The sequence below is a fragment of the Leptodactylus fuscus genome, chromosome 3 (genome assembly GCF_031893055.1).
Source record: "Leptodactylus fuscus isolate aLepFus1 chromosome 3, aLepFus1.hap2, whole genome shotgun sequence".
Lineage (NCBI taxonomy): Eukaryota > Metazoa > Chordata > Amphibia > Anura > Leptodactylidae > Leptodactylus > Leptodactylus fuscus.
In genome coordinates, this window is record NC_134267.1 from 95,811,998 (window position 1) to 95,831,886 (window position 19,889).

Here is a 19,889-nt window from a genome sequence, read left to right on the forward strand (position 1 = left end):
GCCAATTCACACCAGAGGCACAGTGGTTGCTGACAGATCAGTTTAGAGTTGCACATCACAAAATCTCATGAGCTAGGATTTCTGTGTAAGAAATGCACTAAGTTGTTCCTTTATATGGAAAATATGGAAACTTTGATACATGAATTTGGGATTCTGTGAGTGCTTTCAATGATGATGACATCCAATGGGGAACAATCGGCAAGTAGGAATTTGACAAAGTCTTGGAAGTATGAGTGAAGATTAGCAGGTGCTACAGTCTCTGGGAAACCGCATGTTCCTGCTGAAATGATTTTCCATATCTCCAATTTTTGTCTTCAATCCTCTGTCAAGTTGTTGTGCACATAAGATAACTTTATTGTGGGAAGCAACAAAGTGAATGCTGAAAAGCATATGAGGAGTCTACCTAATGTTAGAGTAGAGTCTCAGCACACCTTACACCCCAAATTTCTCCCTCCATACAGTAAACCTGCACCCCACATCTCTTCCCACCACACTGTACATGCTGCACTCCATATCTTTCCCCCACACACAATACACTCTGCACCCAACATCTCTACCCCCACACACTATACCATGCATCCCACATCTCTCCCCCCACACACAGTACACCCTGTACCCCCCCCCCCCCCCATCTCTTCATGTTCCTCTACTACATGGGATAAAACTTTTCTTCAGGTGGAAGAATCTTACAAACAAAGACATGCCTACCCAGTCATGTGACTAGAGAATGTCATGTGACTGTCTGACGTCTGAAGGTCCTTACCGAGTATAGTATTTAGCCTTTACCTTGGGATAAGGGCCAGTGGATTGGGACAAAGTTTGTTTACAAGCAAAACACTTCAGGGGCATAGAAGAGTGAATCCGTAAGCCATCCGGGACAACGGGACAGCAGAGTAAAATCAGGATTTGGTTGGGAGCTATGCTGATACTTATGTTTTGTGAAGCGTCTGTGTAACTTCTGTGAAAATGTTCCAAAGTCCTGCTGTAACCTAAAATTAGCTCAAGTAAAGACATTGTGACCTGAGAATGTTGGCATGCTTTTTGGCTGTACCTTTTACAAACGCTAGCGTATCTGGAAGATGGTTACCCTGACTCTCTTTGGATAGACTGGTGTATGGGTAGCGCAGTGGCTGTGCCTGGCACTGTTATACTCTTACACTCTAGCACTGTTATACTCTCAGCATGTGGCAAGGTAAAGTGGCATAAAATAGTGACTAAGACAAAGATGTCAAGCATATAACACTCCGGACCTCTAAAAATACTTTCTGCTTTGATATCCTTGTTCTTTAGACAGTTCTAGTTACCTGAATTATTAAATGCCAAAGAGTGACATATGCACCCAGGCCGGCTGTATTATGGAAATGCCTGGCCTACAGATAATCCAATGCAGAAATCTATTCCATGCAGTCATTATAATTTCTGGAATTCATCTAGGTTATATAAAGGCTATCTCTGTCCTTCCGTATGAAAGCACCATAATTACATTTGGAATTATATTTCTCTCCTAAATTTATCAATTTACTCCTTTTTTAGATAGCGTAATATATTTTCATACTATACAATTCATTTGGATATGTTATAATTAATCTGTCGTTTCGGTGAGTTTCAGGCACATTATATGTATTTGCCTAATAAATATTGCAGTAAAATATATGGCACTGCTAGCTTTTTACTAAAAAGTTCTATGTTGCCAGTCAACTGTAACAAAATGCAAGATATTTTAGGGAGTTAATTAGGATTTTAGCTTCAGGCATTATGTTCCAGATTCTACTGTACTTTATCACCGTGGAACATTAATATTCTCACTGTCTGCATTCGGTCGTGGCTACATTAAGATCTTTGTTCAATTCTCATTCAACACCTTAATTCAAAATCTCTCTGAATACATGCCTTTAAAATGTTATAAGGTTTTAATACATTGATCTTTTGTTTCCAGGGATATAGGGCAGTGGGGACAATCAGGACTTTTTAGTCACTTAAAGGTTAAAAATCCATAACTTTTTCTAGGTTAAGGATATTGATGATTTTATCCTTAGGATAAGTCATAAATATCTAATCGATAGGGGTTGAGCATGGCTCCATTCTCTGTGTAGTGACTGAGCTTGGTCACTGCAGATCAGCTCCCTTTAAAATGCATGCGAGCTGATCTGCAGTTAGAAAGCACACGTCCTACACAGAGCATGGAGCCATCGGCTTCTGGTTCTGTCCTCTGTGTTAGCCTTGCACCAGCAAGTGTTGTGGAAAGCTGATAGGTCATCAATATCCTTAACCTGGAAAATTCCTTTAATATGAGGTTAACTTTAGTTAACACCATAAACCATATGGCATATCTTAATGCACTTAATAAAACATACAGTATATCTAACTTTCCTGCTAAGATGATTTGTTACAGATCTTTGAAAATACAAAAAGTTTAGCATTAGTCCAAGGGATGGTGAACAGGATGATGGATAATAAAGAAAGGTGAATGACAAAGAGCTGTTATTTGTGATACGCCATGTATTTTGTCCATTAAACCATGTATACATACCCCATGTATTTTGTCCATAATTCCTATTGACAGAATACATCCATACACGTCACAAAAATCTTCTCTGCCATTGTCTTGTGTCTATTAAATATGACTCACACCATTCATTACTACTAACGAATAGCAGTAGTGTTTGTGCCTATGCAACAATATCTGTTGTAGGTATAAACATAACTTACAATACAACTAATTTTTTCACATAGCACCACAACTTTCTTCTTGGCTGGACATGTCCATATATGTGTTACATGATATTGCATATCAAAGTGTTATGCTATATGTGTCTATGTGCAACCAACTGGTGAATGTGTTGCAAACTGCAGTCTGTCAAGAATTCGGTAGCATGTCCAGATGTCCTGTTGAATTGAGTTGGTTGTATGAGAAATTGGTGTTCTTAACCAAATTATAGAGAGGGTACAATTGTACCCCCAATATAGTATGCTACACTTAATACTTAAATAGCGCAGTCAGTCAACTAGGTATATGAGCCCCCAACTACAAAATGCAAGCTGACACTACCCTCCTGACAGTACAGAGACTAAATACCATATCAGGCACCAAAACTAACAGCATTGATTTCTTGGGAATGGTGGGGACTAGAGAAAAAAATCCAAGAGTCCAAGTCAGTGGAAGGTCACCTATTAATTGATGTAAAGATCTGAACTTGTTGGAGGTGTTGAAAAGTCCTCTTTAAAATATCTGCAAGATAAATAGCAGATGGGGCACCAAATGTGCCATGAAAGCATGAATAATGCCACATAAAAATGTGGTAGTTTATATCTTCTCAAGAGTATGTTTCTGGCTGACCAAAGTTTACATTTCTAAAGCCCATTCAGTTATTGCTCTGAGAAACTAAATATACTGTATATTTACTACCTAGTAATAAGTTATTTCACTATTATTGCTGATCTAAACAGGTCATTTTTGTGTCCTTTAGTTGCGCTGATGGGTATTTTGGTCAACCTTTACTACCCGGAGGATCATGCAAACCATGCCAATGCAATGATAACCTTGACCTTTCAGCCCCAGGATGTTGTGACCCTGAAACAGGCGCATGCCTTATATGTAAGCCAGGGGTGGCTGGAAATTTATGCGATAAATGTGCAGAGGGATATTTTGGAAATGCCCTTGGACCAAGTAGCTGTCAGCGTGAGTATCCTCTCTTTCCTTGTTTCCTTCTTTTCTCATAAAGTATTGAATAATACAGATAAATGGGTCGCCAATGATTAGAAGGATGGCCGTTTGAGCTGCAATAGAGGATTGTCTGTGGAAAGTTGAGTTGCTATGCTTTCATTGGTCATTGTTGGGCACACCCATTGGCATAGTTGGTATACCACAGAACATGATGAAATGGAAGGCATCATAATCTCATTAAGAGAAGCCTACCCCAAATCATAGATATAGACAGAGATCAATAAACCCATTGTCAGCACATTACCATTTTAACTTGTGTTATGTGTGAGCACATTCCCTGTGAAATGGATTATTTGTTCGGGAAATTAGTTAAAAGAACTGTGGCAAAGAATATTAAAACTTCTTCTTACAAAAGGTGACATATCAGTTTTTGATTTGAGGTATTCTTTGTAAGTGGAGACACAGCTGGTGTGTGTGTGTGGGGGGGGGGGGGGGATGGGGGTCTTAAAGGCAGTTTTTCCTGGGAAAATTTTCTAAATTGCCCTCTCTTAGCCCCTTATAGGCAGCTACAAAGTAAATTAATGCCTAATACCTATAAAGCTTTGACACATGCTTAGTGAGATCAGCCAAATTACGGACACCCATCTGTAGTAAGCACTGAATTACTGGCCTATGGTTATTAAAGGGAGTCGATCAGCAGTGGATTAATACTAAACCTAATCCCAGTACCTTGTAGAGGTGATTCTACAGCTTCCAAATATTCCTCTGTTATTCAGCTTTGGGGTCATATTTTCATGTAAACTGTTTTATTCAAATGGGGAAAAGGTGCTCTTAGAATGCCTGGGATTTGGTCTCAGATTTAGATTCTAAAGTGGCGTTCACACTGCCGCTGCTGTCTGCCCCGGGGTGTCTGTGGTAAACCCCGAGGAAACCGGACAACAGACGGCTTCAGAGCGGTCGGTTTTAAAACTAGAGATGAGCGAGTACTTACAGCACGCTCGCATAGAAATGAATGGACGTATCCGGCACGCAGGGGGTTAAGCGCGCCGGCTATGTCCAAGCGGAAGTACCAGGTGCATCCATTCATTTCTATCGAGCGTGCTGTTCGGATCGGCTGATCCGAACAGTACTCGCTCATCTCTATTTAAAACCCATTCATTTGAATGGGTTTTCAAAGGTGACCGCCCATGAGCATTTTCAGCCTCTCCGCCTGGTGTCTGTTTTTTTTCCGCAGACACTAAGTCCTCCATTTAGGATTTTCTGTTCACAGAAAAAACGGACACCAGGCGGAGAGGCTGAAAATGCTCATGGGTGGTCACCTTTGAAAACCCATTCAAATGAATGGGTTTTAAAGCCGACCGCTCGCAAGCCGTCTGCTGTCTGGTTTCCCCAGGGTTTACCGCGGACAGCAGCGGCAGTGTGAACACTGCATAAGTCAAAACACATTTTATCTAATTTCCGTATGAATAACTGAGGGCTCCAAAGCATATATGGGAACTGTAAAATCATCTCTACAAGGTGCTGTGACTTGGTTTATAACTAGAGATGAGCGAACACTAAAATGTTCGAGGTTCGAAATTCGATTCGAACAGCCGCTCACTGTTCGAGTGTTCGAATGGGTTTCGAACCCCATTATAGTCTATGGGGAACATAAACTCGTTAAGGGGGAAACCCAAATTCGTGTCTGGAGGGTCACCAAGTCCACTATGACACCCCAGGAAATGATACCAACACCCTGGAATGACACTGGGACAGCAGCGGAAGCATGTCTGGGGGCATAAAAGTCACTTTATTTCATGGAAATCCCTGTCAGTTTGCGATTTTCGCAAGCTAACTTTTCCCCATAGAAATGCATTGGCCAGTGCTGATTGGCCAGAGTACGGAACTCGACCAATCAGCGCTGGCTCTGCTGGAGGAGGCGGAGTCTAAGATCGCTCCACACCAGTCTCCATTCAGGTCCGACCTTAGACTCCGCCTCCTCCGGCAGAGCCAGCGCTGATTGGCCGAAGGCTGGCCAATGCATTCCTATGCGAATGCAGACTTAGCAGTGCTGAGTCAGTTTTGCTCAACTACACATCTGATGCACACTCGGCACTGCTACATCAGATGTAGCAATCTGATGTAGCAGAGCCGAGGGTGCACTAGAACCCCTGTGCAAACTCAGTTCACGCTAATAGAATGCATTGGCCAGCGCTGATTGGCCAATGCATTCTATTAGCCCGATGAAGTAGAGCTGAATGTGTGTGCTAAGCACACACATTCAGCACTGCTTCATCAAGCCAATACAATGCATTAGCCAGTGCTGATTGGCCAGAGTACGGAATTCGGCCAATCAGCGCTGGCCAATGCATTCTATTAGCCCGATGAAGTAGAGCTGAATGTGTGTGCTAAGCACACACATTCAGCACTGCTTCATCAAGCCAATACAATGCATTAGCCAGTGCTGATTGGCCAGAGTACGGAATTCGGCCAATCAGCGCTGGCTCTGCCGGAGGAGGCGGAGTCTAAGGTCGGACCTGAATGGAGACTGGTGTGGAGCGATCTTAGACTCCGCCTCCTCCAGCAGAGCCAGCGCTGATTGGTCGAGTTCCGTACTCTGGCCAATCAGCGCTGGCCAATGCATTCTATTAGCCCGATGAAGTAGAGCTGAATGTGTGTGCTTAGCACACACATTCAGCTCTACTTCATCAGGCTAATAGAATACATTGGCCAATCAGCGCTGGCCAATGCATTCTATTAGCTTGATGAAGCAGAGTGTGCACAAGGGTTCAAGCGCACCCTCGGCTCTGATGTAGCAGAGCTGAGGGTGCACAAGGGTTCAAGTGCACCCTCGGCTCTCCTACATCAGAGCCGAGGGTGCGCTTGAACCCTTGTGCAGCCTCGGCTCTGCTACATCAGAGCCGAGGGTGCGCTTGAACCCTTGTGCACACTCTGCTTCATCAAGCTAATAGAATGCATTGGCCAGCACTGATTGGCCAGAGTACGGAATTCGGCCAATCAGCGCTGGCCAATGCATCCCTATGGGAAAAAGTTTATCTCACAAAAATCACAATTACACACCCGATAGAGCCCCAAAAAGTTATTTTTAATAACATTCCCCCCTAAATAAAGGTTATCCCTAGCTATCCCTGCCTGTACAGCTATCCCTGTCTCATAGTCACAAAGTTCACATTCTCATATGACCCGGATTTGAAATCCACTATTCGTCTAAAATGGAGGTCACCTGATTTCGGCAGCCAATGACTTTTTCCAATTTTTTTCAATGCCCCCAGTGTCGTAGTTCCTGTCCCACCTCCCCTGCGCTGTTATTGGTGCAAAAAAGGCGCCAGGGAAGGTGGGAGGGGAATCGAATTTTGGCGCACTTTACCACGTGGTGTTCGATTCGATTCGAACATGGCGAACACCCTGATATCCGATCGAACATGTGTTCGATAGAACACTGTTCGCTCATCTCTATTTATAACCAATTTACTGCTGACAGACTCATTTTAACCTGTACATACAGCTGAATAGCTAGTTCATTAATGATAGTACTTGAAGTTCACCAGTTAGTAATATGGGATATTAATCTGTGCGTTACTTTGTCTCGCAGCATGCAACTGTAACATCAATGGCTCTACATCTATGTCCTGTAATCTTCAGACAGGACAATGTGAGTGCAGAAGTAATGTAAGAGGTCGCCAGTGTGATGAGTGCCTGGTAAGTTTCCGAATACAGCACTAACTTCCTAAGTATGCAGAAGTAATGCAAATATGGAACATGGTTTTTTATTTAGAAATTTATAATTTCATAACAAGAGGAAAAAGATACCTTTACAGTAAATGTCAGACAAAAGTGACAAAACTGATAGATGACAGATAGATAGATAGATAGATAGATAGATAGATAGATAGATAGATAGATAGATAGATACTGTAGATAGATAGATAGATAGATAGATAGATAGATAGATAGATAGATAGATAGATAGATAGATAGGAGATAGATACTGTAGATAGATGATAGATCGATAGTATAAGTAATAATGACAACTTTTGTTCTTTTAAGCCACTTTGAACTTTTTAAAAAAGCGATCCACCGCTTTAAGTGCCGTCTGCTGGATTCCAGTTTTCTAATAAGCATTCTGTACGGATTGGCTACCCAGAACAGACAGTGTTATTTACTCAGATAAAAGGGTTCTTTTTCTGATATAGTTATCCAGGTTTATTTATGTGAAAGAAAGCACTAAAAATGAATAGATTTTTATAACATAAAGTTGTTTTTAAAAGAAAAGTGGCATGACAGACCTGATAATCACATTCATAAATTACGTAGGTAGATGCACAACTTCTAGTCATTGATAGTGTATCTAAAACATGGCAGTCTGCAGCTCACAAATACTTTTGCTGTATTTTGATCCAAATCTTACTCAGAACATATGATTTATGCATTGATTTTTGCTTTACTGTGGTGCCAAAATGGTTTTCTTATCATAATACATTTCAGAAGCTCTTCAGCTTCCCCTGACATAAACTGCATGCTTTTATTTCTAACATTTTACTTCCACAGATGAATATAAGGCAGAAGCTGTCATACAAATCCTGTTGATTTTCTGTTGATTTGCTTTGCCATTCACTTGTGCTAAAAGTGTTTGAAGAGTCTATTCATCATCTTAAGCCGGGGCCTTTTCAACTAAAGCATACTTTTATTAATTCAAGAACACCATGCCTCGGTGCAGTTTTAGTGGAAGAGAGTGCTTCTTTCAATTTATTCACTTTTATTGACTTACATTACATGCAGAGAAGATACAGCAAGGGTTAATCAGGGTGGCTGTAGACACTTTTAATATAAAAACTTAAAACATATTTAGGGAGAGTTCACACGGAGTTACTGCCGCGTGATGTGGCACGTAGACGCCACGTGAGCTTTTGCGGGCTGTTCATGCTCCCATTGATTTCAATGGGAGCCGGGATCATATACGCAGCACAATTTTACAGACATGATTTTGCAGCCGCAAAATCACGGCCGCAAAATAGCGCCACGTATACGATCTACGCTCCCATTGAAATCAATGGGAGCGTGAACGGCCCGCAAAAGCTCACGCGGCGTCTACGTGCCACATCACGCGGCAGTAACTCCGTGTGAACTCTCCCTAAAACGCGAAATCTGGTTTTACATCACCTTTGTATAAACTTATAGTCTTATAGTCTATAAAGAACTATACAATTTATTTATGACATAGAAGTACAACATAGACTAGCAGAAGAGGTAAAAGAAATGGTTCAACTTCACCCATCTGCTGATATTGTATGGAGAATTGTTTTCTAGGTCATCCCTTGTTGTTAGCCTGTGCTAATCTAAAAAAAAATCTCTTGTTATTTAATAGATTTTTTCCTTCTCTGCTCACTATATACAGTGTGGCAGAGTGTTAATCTGAAAAACTATTTGCTCCTTAAAGGGGTTGTCCAGGCTGAAATTTTATTTTTTAATTAGGCTGAGGGGGGATAAAACATTTTTTTTAAAAAAAATATTCACCTGTCCTCGGTGTTCCAGTACCTGTCAACGCAGTCCAGCCCATTGTTGTCTTCTGGCAGAAGTCCCCACTGTACATGACCGCTGAAGCCAATCAACGGCCTCAGCGAAGGACATGGGACAATACTACCTGTAACATGCCATGTCCTTTCCTGAGGAGGTTGAGGCCGCTGATTGGCCTCAGCAGTCACGTAATCAGCAGAAAGGACAAGGGAGGTCAGCAGTCACGTGATCAGAGGAAAGGATATGGGAGGTCACAGACAGCAAGAAATTCCACTGAAAGAAGACATAAGAATGTGGGTGGCAACAACAGGCCTACTTCTGATTTTGGTGGCACCTCCAGTAGCCACAGAATTGTTGTACTTCCTAAGAGTTACATTTTTAATAACTTAGCTTGCTCTTTGCTTCTGTCTGTTCCTTCTGTTCCTTCTCTTCCTTCAAAACATGCAATTTACTGCAGGACCTAGGTGTTTCTGCTGCTGCTGGTCATCTCCTGTGTGGGAATTTGTTTCTACATTGCCAAATGATAAATCCACGCCATAAACATGCAGGAAATGTAGGAATGAATTCTGTACATACTTACAAAACCAATGTTTTCTTGGAAATCACCGCATTGCAATTATACCTACGGAAACACTGGTAGCTTCCCCGTAGGTACAATTGAAACAGAAAGTCTGCAGAGGAAAACTCTGCAAACCTTCTGTCTAAAGCACTGGGGGAAGAACCGTAATGCGTTGCCGCCGCTGTATTTCCCACAGCGCCTTTTTGCTGCAGGACACCATGTGGGGTCTTAGCCTAAAAGTGTTCTACACTATGTTATAAGCCAATTTAAGTTGTGGTTCATACCAAACTTGTTAGACCCAGAACACATCTGAGACCTGAGTCACCCAAATCGGAAACAAAATAATTCTTGAGAGGTTTGCCCATCTTTAACTGAGAGAAGAATTATACAAAACAACTTACAACAACTTGCTTGCAGTACTTTTCTCTCCACATGATTCATGCGGACACTGCACGGAAAACACACGGACCCCATTATAGTCTATAGGGTCCGTGTGGTTTCTCAGCTAACCGCTTTTTAATGCATTTGGTATTCCATTCTGGGGGTCCCCAAGCAGAGTCCCTGAAAGGAATACCGAATGCAGATGTGGATCAGGCATGCACCAGTTTAGCCAGCTTTGGTATTAAAGTGCCATTTACGTAGCATGACTGCCAATTTACTTTGTATTACAATAAATACATTACACATATAGCATGTTTCCCTATCAAAATAGCACACAGAATATTTGTTTAGATTTTAACACAGCATCCACAAAATAAGGTTTTCATCTTAAAATATATAGTGAATTTATTCTCAGGCAGGAGTACATCTAAAATGTAGTATCTCCTCCCTCCCAAATTGTCCATGTTCTATAATTTTATAGTAACAATATGCAAAACTGATGAATAGGTTTGTAAGTACATTACATTTCTAAACCTGCAATTATAGACAGAGCGATATTCACAACTCTGACTATTTTGTAATAGATACAATATTCCCCTGAGCTGAAATTTGAAATCATAAATGTCAAAAAAACCTAAATAATGTATTGTGAATTTGCGTATTACAGTACCTGCAAAATGGATGGGATCATGGCAAATCTCATCTGCGCATTGCAAAAAAAAAATAAAAATCTGCAGCAAAAATGCAGCGATTTCAAAAACTTACCTACGGAAAGGATGACATTTTCTATACAAGTATAATAGAAGCAGAAATTCTGCAGAGGAAAACACTCTTGGCTGCAGGTAAAAACACCCAAAACAGTGTACCAGCAACAGAACCTCCATTATGTGCTAAGCAGAAAAAAAATCTGACTTAGTCAAAATTGCTCCAACACAGTGGTGTGTCAGCCGCAGTTACTACTGCACTGAAAGCCAGAGATAGTAACTAGGGTTGAGCGATCTTTTTAGGTGGGATAGAGATCGGTACTATTTCCCACAATGCTTTGCTTAGCTTTCACACTGAGTATACGCTCCACTCATTCTGAGCAAAGTGTATACTCAGTGTGAAGGCTCCGCTGCGTTTCCATAGGAATGAAAGGAAGCAGCCAGGACACAGCCTTAACCCCCTGCGTGCCGGCTGCCTCCATTCATTCTAATGGGAGACTAAACTAACATCTCTAGTAGTTACTTACCTCCAGAGATGGCTGGTCTGCAGTGCCTGGTGTTCTTCTTCACCTCGCTGCCGCTCCACGCTGCTCTTCTCGCCTCGCTGCCGCCGCCTCCCAGGTTAGTGTTTAAAGAGCTAGGAAGACGGGGCTTGTGGCTTAGGAGAGTGTGGGCGGGTACAGGGCGGGGAGACGTGACGTCTCCCCTCCCAGTACCCGCCCACAATCTCCTAACCCGCCCACACTCTCCTAACCTGGGAGGCAGGGGGCAGCGAGGCGAGAAGAGCAGCGTGGAGCAGCAGTGAGGTGAGGAAGAACAGCGGGTACTGGAGAAGTCATCTTTGCAGGTAAGTGGACACCAGGGGGGACTAAGTAGCCAGAGGATTAAAAAAAAATCCTCTGGCTACTTAGTGATTCACTACACAGCGTGGATTCTAACAATTAAAGCGTTCAATTGTTAGATTCCATGCTGTATAGTGAATAGGATTGCTTTTAAAATCCGATCTCCGATTAATAAAAAAAATCCCATTGACTTGCATTGGGATCAGAATTGGGATCGAGATCGGGTTCAAATGAAAAATGATTGGAAATCGGATTTTAAAATCGATCCTGAAAAGTCAAGATCGACTCAACCCTAATAGTAACATAGAAAGTCCAGGTGTACAAGACCAAGTATTCAAGTACTTCCCTTTCTATTAATTCCTCTCTGAAATCTTTCTGTTGCAGCATTTATTACTTCACTTTGCTGAAAGATTTTAGAAGGGCAGCAATGGAAAGGGAATTACTTCATCCTGCAAATAATGGGCCCATTTTATTGTGGGAAAACCATCTGACAGGCTTCCTTTAAATTGAGAAAATCTAAGCTGTCCTATCTAACATGAAGGTGGTAAACACACAGCAGGATTTTCTATGTGCATGGAAAAAACACCAGACAGGTTCCCTTTAAACATGACATTTCAGTTTCTCTAACTCTGTTTTACATAATAATAATAATTTCAGCATAATACTGGCTTGTCTGACCTGATCGAAAATGAAAATACTTTGCAATGTCCCAAGCACAGAAAAATCCATTGTTCAGGTGGTTTTATAATCTAAGGCGGCAAAAATTCTCCACTTCAGTATAAGGCAATCTAAATAGAAGTCTGTCATCACCTGACTGTGCTCCCAAAAATGCACAGTAGAGCCCACTCTGTATAGATGATGAACCAGCCACTGATGATGGTAGATATCAGCTTAGTGCTGTGACTTTGTACAGCATCCATACATACCATTCTGCTATATACATGAGTAGAGTCAGACTGGCCCACTGGTGGACCAGAGGATCCTCCGATGGGCTCGGCAGGATCACTAACAGAAAGGGGCCTGCCATCATGTGCCACCGGGCCCCTTTACAAAGACCGGCCATCATTTATGACCCGATTAGTGAATATGCTTATTTCCATAACGTCACCATTTTGGAGCATCCTCTCATAACTCTACATTGCCATTTCTCTGTTATTCTTCCTCGAAATTTATGAATAAATGCCAACAGGGTGTTACCAGTTGGAGGGGTATCCTTACACAGTCTGACATTCTTTGTACTTGGTGGGTTGTGTCAGATTGAATAAGCAAACCACGAACTGGTGACAGCAAGGTTATTTATACATTTCTAGGTGGAAATAACCAGGAACGATGCAATGCAGAGTTCAAAGAAAAGACGCTTCACAAATGTCAGTAGTGAGGACGGATTCAACTTGCTGAAATGTTTTTATAAAACTCTTATTTCTAGTTTTCATCATAGTGATATCACATAATCTCTTTCACCATGTGACTATAGCCGCCTATTTATACTAGTCATCCTCTCATGGATACCATTTGACAAAAGTAGTTTTTGTAACACTTTCAGCCAATTAAATGTATTTCTGATATATTGCCCTAATAAATCCCTTCATTTATCCAAACACTTTCATGCGTGCACATGCAACATTTGTAACACTGATATGATCCATATTCCCTACTACTACATGGTCACACAATTCACTACTTTGATCCCGTTGTTATTTAGAATAGCAAATACGATTGGGGGCAAATTCCAATTTTCTATTTAGTTGTTGAGTTATAGTTCTCTTTTTCTTATTTTTCACTGATGCAGAGATTTGTAACCAGAAGTGAAAAAATGATGGAGTAACATTTGTCCAGAATCATCAATCATTTAATTACAATTACTGCATAATCTTTTGTGTGATGTGCTGAAGGAAAAAGCATCAAATATTCATTGGAAATTGTCATCTGTTATATTCTTCAAGACGACATTGTGTTCCAGCTTGTAATATCATCATGTTGCATGAATGTCAGAGCTCAGCAGCATAACAATATCTCTTTCCTTCATTTCTTTTGCATTCTTATGCTTTTTTTTCATGCTTTTCCTTTGTTCTTTTTGCTTTCAAAGCCAAACTGTTGGTGGGATTCTGACAAGCAGGTATGTCTACCTTGTAACTGTAGCGTCAGCGGCTCAATGTCCCAGCGCTGTGACATTACAGGGAGATGTATCTGTAAACCTGAGTACTTTGGGAAACGATGTGAGTTTAGAAGACAGGTATATGAAAGGAAAAATCCCACTTGGAAATCCCAGAGCGTTCAAGCTCTACCTAGTAGGAGATGGAACTACCCTACATCAAGAGGTTGTCCTCGGGGGGCTTATAAGCCAGATACTCTGGTAAATGGCTGTGTACTCCCTATTGCATGGAGTGGATCAGAGTGGTGTTTTAATTTGTTGCCTGTCAAATAATGAATAATTTTTCCATATTTTTAAAAATAGAAATTCACATTTGATATCTGGTTTATGAATAAATAATATTTGCAGTGTTGTGTGGCAATGTGATTTCTAATTCAACAGCTCATCATATTATTTCTGTATCTATTAAATAACAGGCCAGGACTTTACACAATTGTGTGTCTACATACTTGTGACATATGATGGCCTAGGAATATATATACAGAAAGGAATATACCTCTGGTGCTCTTAGAGTGTATCTGTTGTCAAACCATTGATGGCATCCCATTGTAAGCAAGGACAGTACCATAGCACAGGTTGCATGCCCCTAAGCGTTCCCTACTCTCAGCCTTTTCAGTATGTTACACATAAATAGCAAAACACCTATAGGAAACTCATTTTCTAATACATTCATTGTTAAAATTTAGCTTATTTAACATTAACTTTAGGCCTGCTTCACATCTGTGCCTGGTACTCCATTCGGGGAGTCCGCTTGAGGACCCCCAAACGGAATACCGAATGAATTAAATAGCGGTGAGCAATGAAACCACACGGACCCCATAGACTATAATTGGGTCCGTGTGTTTTCTGCGCTCTGTCTAAACGAACCATGCAGAGAGTACTTCAAGCAGCATTTTCTCTCCGTATGACTCATGCGGACACCGCGTGGAAAACACATAGACCCCATTATAGTCTGTGGGGTCCATGTAGTTTCATTGCTTCTGTTTATCAATGCTTTTGGTATTCCATTCGGGGGGTCACCAAGAGGACTCCCCGAACAGAATACCAAATGCCGATGTGAACCAGGCCTGAGACACCCTAGCTGTAGATGAACTCATATAGTTTATAAAAGCTCACCCAACTAGGTTGTTCACTATAGAGGATATGTATTTACATCTCTATATAGGTTTAGTCATTAATTCATAATTGTTAATATGGTGAACTAGTTTTAGAGTTCTGGTCAAAGTGCGGAAGGGGTGTATATTAAAAAGATGTAGAATTAATATGTGAGCGTACGTGCCTGATATATACAGAATGATCTACAGTTACCAATGATGTCTCCCAGGAATTGTTTTACTAAATGCGTTTATATGCATGCTTTTAGAGTGTGGCTTTTAGGTCGGGGTCCCATGTGGAGTGAACGCCGCAGCATTTTGCAGTCCCTGTAAAAAGGATAGGATTCCAGCTACAGTAATCCCAACCACGTATTGTGGAAAAATAAACACAGCAGACTCGCTGTGATTTCCAAAACCGTTGGGGTTTTGGAAATCACAGCATGTTAATTATACCTATTGAAATGCAGACAGTTTTCATATAGGTATAATGGAAGCAAAAAATCTACAGAGGTCCATAGGACTTTCTGTGAAAAGTGCGGCAGGAAATACCGTGATGCGTTGCCGCCGGTTTTTCCCCAAGCACTTTTTTGCTGCGGCCCGCTACGTGGGGCCTTAACCCTAAGTTTTTTTTCTTTTTCTTTTAAAGATGTTACCTGTTTTATGCTATGTATTTATAACTAGAGCATGGAATACTGTGAATGGGTTTACCACTTGGTTTTCAAGTGTAGCTCTCAGCTCTTAAAATCAATCAAGAATGGTTTCAATAGGACGTACATTTCTTCATTTTCTTTGAAACAAAAATGACACATTAGCTCCTTATAGTAAAAACTAATTGTCAGCATGGGGGCAGGGAGTCCCGCTACGGTGTTACTCATGTTCAGCGGGTTTGTGGAGGGACATGAATCTGAAAAGCTATGAATACAAATTTACAGTATGATATGGCTGCTCAATGTACTTAATGGACTTTTATTTTACACATAGTTTACAATTAGAGATGAGCGAACAGTAAGATGTTCGAGATTCGATATTCGTTTCGAGTAGCCACTCAATATTCGACTACTCGAATCGAATATCGAACCCTATTATAGTCTATGGGGGGAAAATGCTCGTTTCAGGGGTAGGCAACATTCGATCAAATTATACTTACCAAGTCCACGAGTGAGGGTTGGGCTGGATCCTCCAAGAAGTCTTCACCGTGCAGCGTCCCCGCGGCATCTCCCGGCTTTGAATTCACTCTGCCAGGCATCGGGCCTGGGCAGAGCCGACTGCACATGCCCCCACTACAAGCGGACATGCACAGTTAGCTCTGCCCAGGCCCGATGCCTGGCAGAGTGAATGAAGAGCCGGAAGACGCCGCGGGGAGGCTGCATGGAGAAGACTTCTAAAGGTAAGAGAAGAACCAGCGTTGATTGGCTGACTGTATAGCATTCGACCAATCAATGCTGGTTCTGCATCAAACTTTTACATTCGAATAGCGAGTGGTACTCGATCGAGTACGAGTATTTTGAATACCATAGTATTCAATCGAATACCTACTCGATCGAATACTACTCGCTCATCTCTATTTACAATGAGTAGCCTTCAACATACTCTATTTAACTATATATGCTCCAGAACAGTTCCAAATCAAATCATGTAAGTACATTGTAGATATAGCTGTATTTATATGTTGTGCATAGTATTCTGACCTATTGCTTTCTCTATCGTAGCCACAAACATATGGTCCTGTTTTCGCACAAGGATGTGTCCCCTGTAACTGTAATTCATTTGGATCCAAGTCATTTGACTGCGATGACAATGGTCAATGTCGTTGTCAGCCAGGAGTAACCGGAGATAAATGTGACCGCTGTGCTCATGGACATTTTGACTTCCAAGAAGGTGGCTGCACCCGTAAGTACCACACTTCACTCGATACTGTCTGTAAAACTTTTTTTTTAGTATTATACCATAATAAGTGTAAAACCATATTTCCATACAGCAATTTCACATATGAGACAATATTCTTCTTTTAAGGATTCTCCCTAAACAGTACATTTTTAGCAGTGGCTGAGGTCTAAATAATCTTCTTTTACTACCCTGTTGATGGCAAAGAAATATTATATAATGCTGAGCCACACAGGGTTAGAGCTGACTAATTTACCTGCTGAGCACCTACAATGTAGGGTAAGAATTACATCCAATTAAGCTATTCACGTTACTTGCTGTGCACCTCGCAAAGCATTCATAAGGAAATGGCAGTATGAGTAGAACTGGAATAAAAGACCATTGCAGGCCAAGAGTCAGAATCTTGCAGTTCATCTCAGACTCTTATACTTTGTTAATAGCTTCTTTTATGAGTACAATGGTCAAACTGGTTATTATTCAATCTAACATTAAAGGTTTTAAATTAATATTTTACACAAAAGAATATTACAAGTTATTGCTAGGAAGTACTGTTTCAGACCGAAGCATTATAGAACCAAAAGTGCACAATGATTTTTTTTTTTTACATTAAATGAACAATACTTAAAAAGATTACTTGGTTGTCCATAGAAAATTGCTTTTAGTACTATGGTTTATATAGTTCATTCATTCAACTAGTGAATATTGTATGTTACATATCATTCTATCATAATGTATATAGTCAAACAATGGTTACATAATATGGTTAATAAGTCATAGATTTTAGCTTTTACGATTTAACTGTGCTTTTTCTCTAATATGCGTTTTTTTTCCCCGTAAAGCTTGTGAATGCCCTCATGTTGGGAATAATTGCGATGAAGAAACTGGAGAATGTGTTTGTCCTCCCAACACCATTGGAGAGCAGTGTGATAAGTGTGCACCAAACCACTGGGGATACAGCAGGATCACTGGATGCAAGGTTGGCCAATCAATATTTTCTCAGTGGTGTAAATATCAGGTAGCCAATATTAATTCAGGGTCACAAACGTCAAGGTCTGACACTCAGTGGCTAAGCTGAGTAGTTTCCTTCCCACTTGGAGATTAAGGGCAGACATGGATCCTCACATATGATTTAATATTATCTCTACTGGAACTTTATTGACAGTATTGACTATTTTCATGATGCTACCAAGAAAAGTTTTATAGCTGTCATATATCATACTTTGCTAGCTGAATACAGTATAAAGAGTAGTGATTAGACTAAAAATAACATAGCCTTATAAACTGGGCTAGATCAAGGCTGGTGGGGCCAACCCATACAATTTTTTTTGTTGATTAGTATCAGATGTGAACCTAGCCTTATCCTAATACATGCATGTTATCTTTATATACTTTAACATGGCAGTCATGTTGCAATTTTTTTGCCACAATTACTGCAAAATTGCAAACAGATTGCAGCAACAAACAGCAACATGATCACTATTAGAGATGAGCGAGTACTATTCGAAAAGGTAGTTTCGAATAGCACGCACCCATAGGAATGAATGGATGCAGCCGGCATGCAGGGGGTTAAGCGGCAGGACGCCAGCCCCGTCTGTGTGCCAGTCAGCTCCATTCATTGCTATGGGTGAGTGCTATTCGACACTGCCGTTTTGAATAGTACTTGCTCATCTCTAATCACTATGTCTGAACATACTCTTTATACAACAAAAAGACCACCCGGTGCCTCACCTTGGTCAGGTTAGGAACAAGTTAAGCATATTAAATGTTAACAAAAATGACCAGGTTGAATCGAAGGGAAGAGACTTATTAGACCATGAATACTCTACTAAGAATTAAGGGTAAGGTATAAGACCTCATTGGTGGAAGAGAAGAACTTGCTGTAATGCCACCATTGGGAAACTAGCTCCCAAAGAAATCTAATCTAATCTAATCTGGTAATAATAACCTAGCCAGAATAACACATCCAAAAAGAAGAGGGACTCATCTACAGATAACTATTTTGAGGTTACTGCCTTTCATAGGTGCAGAGCGTGGTGCTAGTTGGCTTTGTGAGAGGTCTAGACGTGCATCAGAAGGGGTACTATATCTTATTAGTGTGACAACACTCCCTACTGTCTTTGGGCTTTTTTATTGATGTCACAGACATACGTGATTCCGACCTGAACAACATAACGTCTGTGATGTCAATGAAGAGGCCAAAGACAGGGAGTTGCACTGGAGGTAATTAACATTTTTTATGTTTGCTCACCTCCCCCAGGCCTCCGAAGATTATTCTCATTAGATGAATCTCGTGAGGTTCATCTAATAAATATTCTTGCCACTATGACTTCTAGTATATCCACTAATACATCTCTTCTACTTATTTGGATGTCTCTTTAGCATTACTAAGCACTACAGTTCTATTGAAACAGCTCACTAATCCCTTTGTCTCCATCATCTAATGTGAATGGACTGATTTTGGAAAGCAAGAATAAGATAGTAATGCCACCACAGTATTTGTCTCCTGTTCATTATATCCTGTGAGAAGATGGAACACTTGTTCCCAGAATCATTAGATTACAATACAATTCCACCATAATGAAAAATGGTCCCACTTCTCTATGACATCTCTAGCATCGAACATTTTTTTTGAGCCATGCTTGTAATACATAAAAACATATGGGTGACACAGTGGCTAGCACAATTGCATGGAGTTGAATGTTCCCACCATCTTTACATGGGTTTCCTCCCACATATCGAATTAACTCTGATAGGTGAATTTATATTTTGAGCCTAAGGACAAGAACCAAATGGAAATAATCTATGTACAGCCCTGTGGAATATGTTGATGCAATATAAATAATTGAAAACATTGTTAGAAAATATTGATAAATGAGCTCAGAGTTTAGAATCACATACTGTATAAAAAGATGTATGAGCAATCCATGTAAAAAAAAACATAACATTGCATTGAGAACTTTGAATTCTGTAAATCCTGGCCAACTGAACATTAAACCTCATTGATCTGGCAGAACTAGAACCATTATTCAATTCACTATGGCTACCATTTGGTTGAAGAGTTGGTATCTTATTATAAGGTTCACATTGAACTTCAC

The 19,889-nt window shown here is 40.7% G+C and overlaps 1 protein-coding gene across 8 annotated transcripts in view; it reads left to right on the top strand.

The window, feature by feature from the left end:
- LAMA2 (laminin subunit alpha 2) overlaps positions 1 to 19,889 on the top strand; it is a 593,715-nt gene that overhangs the window by 342,143 nt on the left and 231,683 nt on the right. For 5 of the 8 annotated variants that reach the window (XM_075268017.1, XM_075268020.1, XM_075268018.1 and 2 more), the window contains 5 exons: positions 3,468 to 3,679; positions 7,257 to 7,363; positions 13,751 to 14,017; positions 16,620 to 16,800; positions 17,634 to 17,770. In XM_075268017.1, the coding sequence (XP_075124118.1) occupies positions 3,468 to 3,679; positions 7,257 to 7,363; positions 13,751 to 14,017; positions 16,620 to 16,800; positions 17,634 to 17,770 (904 nt within the window). The remainder of the gene's footprint in view (positions 1 to 3,467; positions 3,680 to 7,256; positions 7,364 to 13,750; positions 14,018 to 16,619; positions 16,801 to 17,633; positions 17,771 to 19,889) is intronic. The other 3 variants (XM_075268022.1, XM_075268023.1, XM_075268024.1) reach the window with 1 other exon arrangement.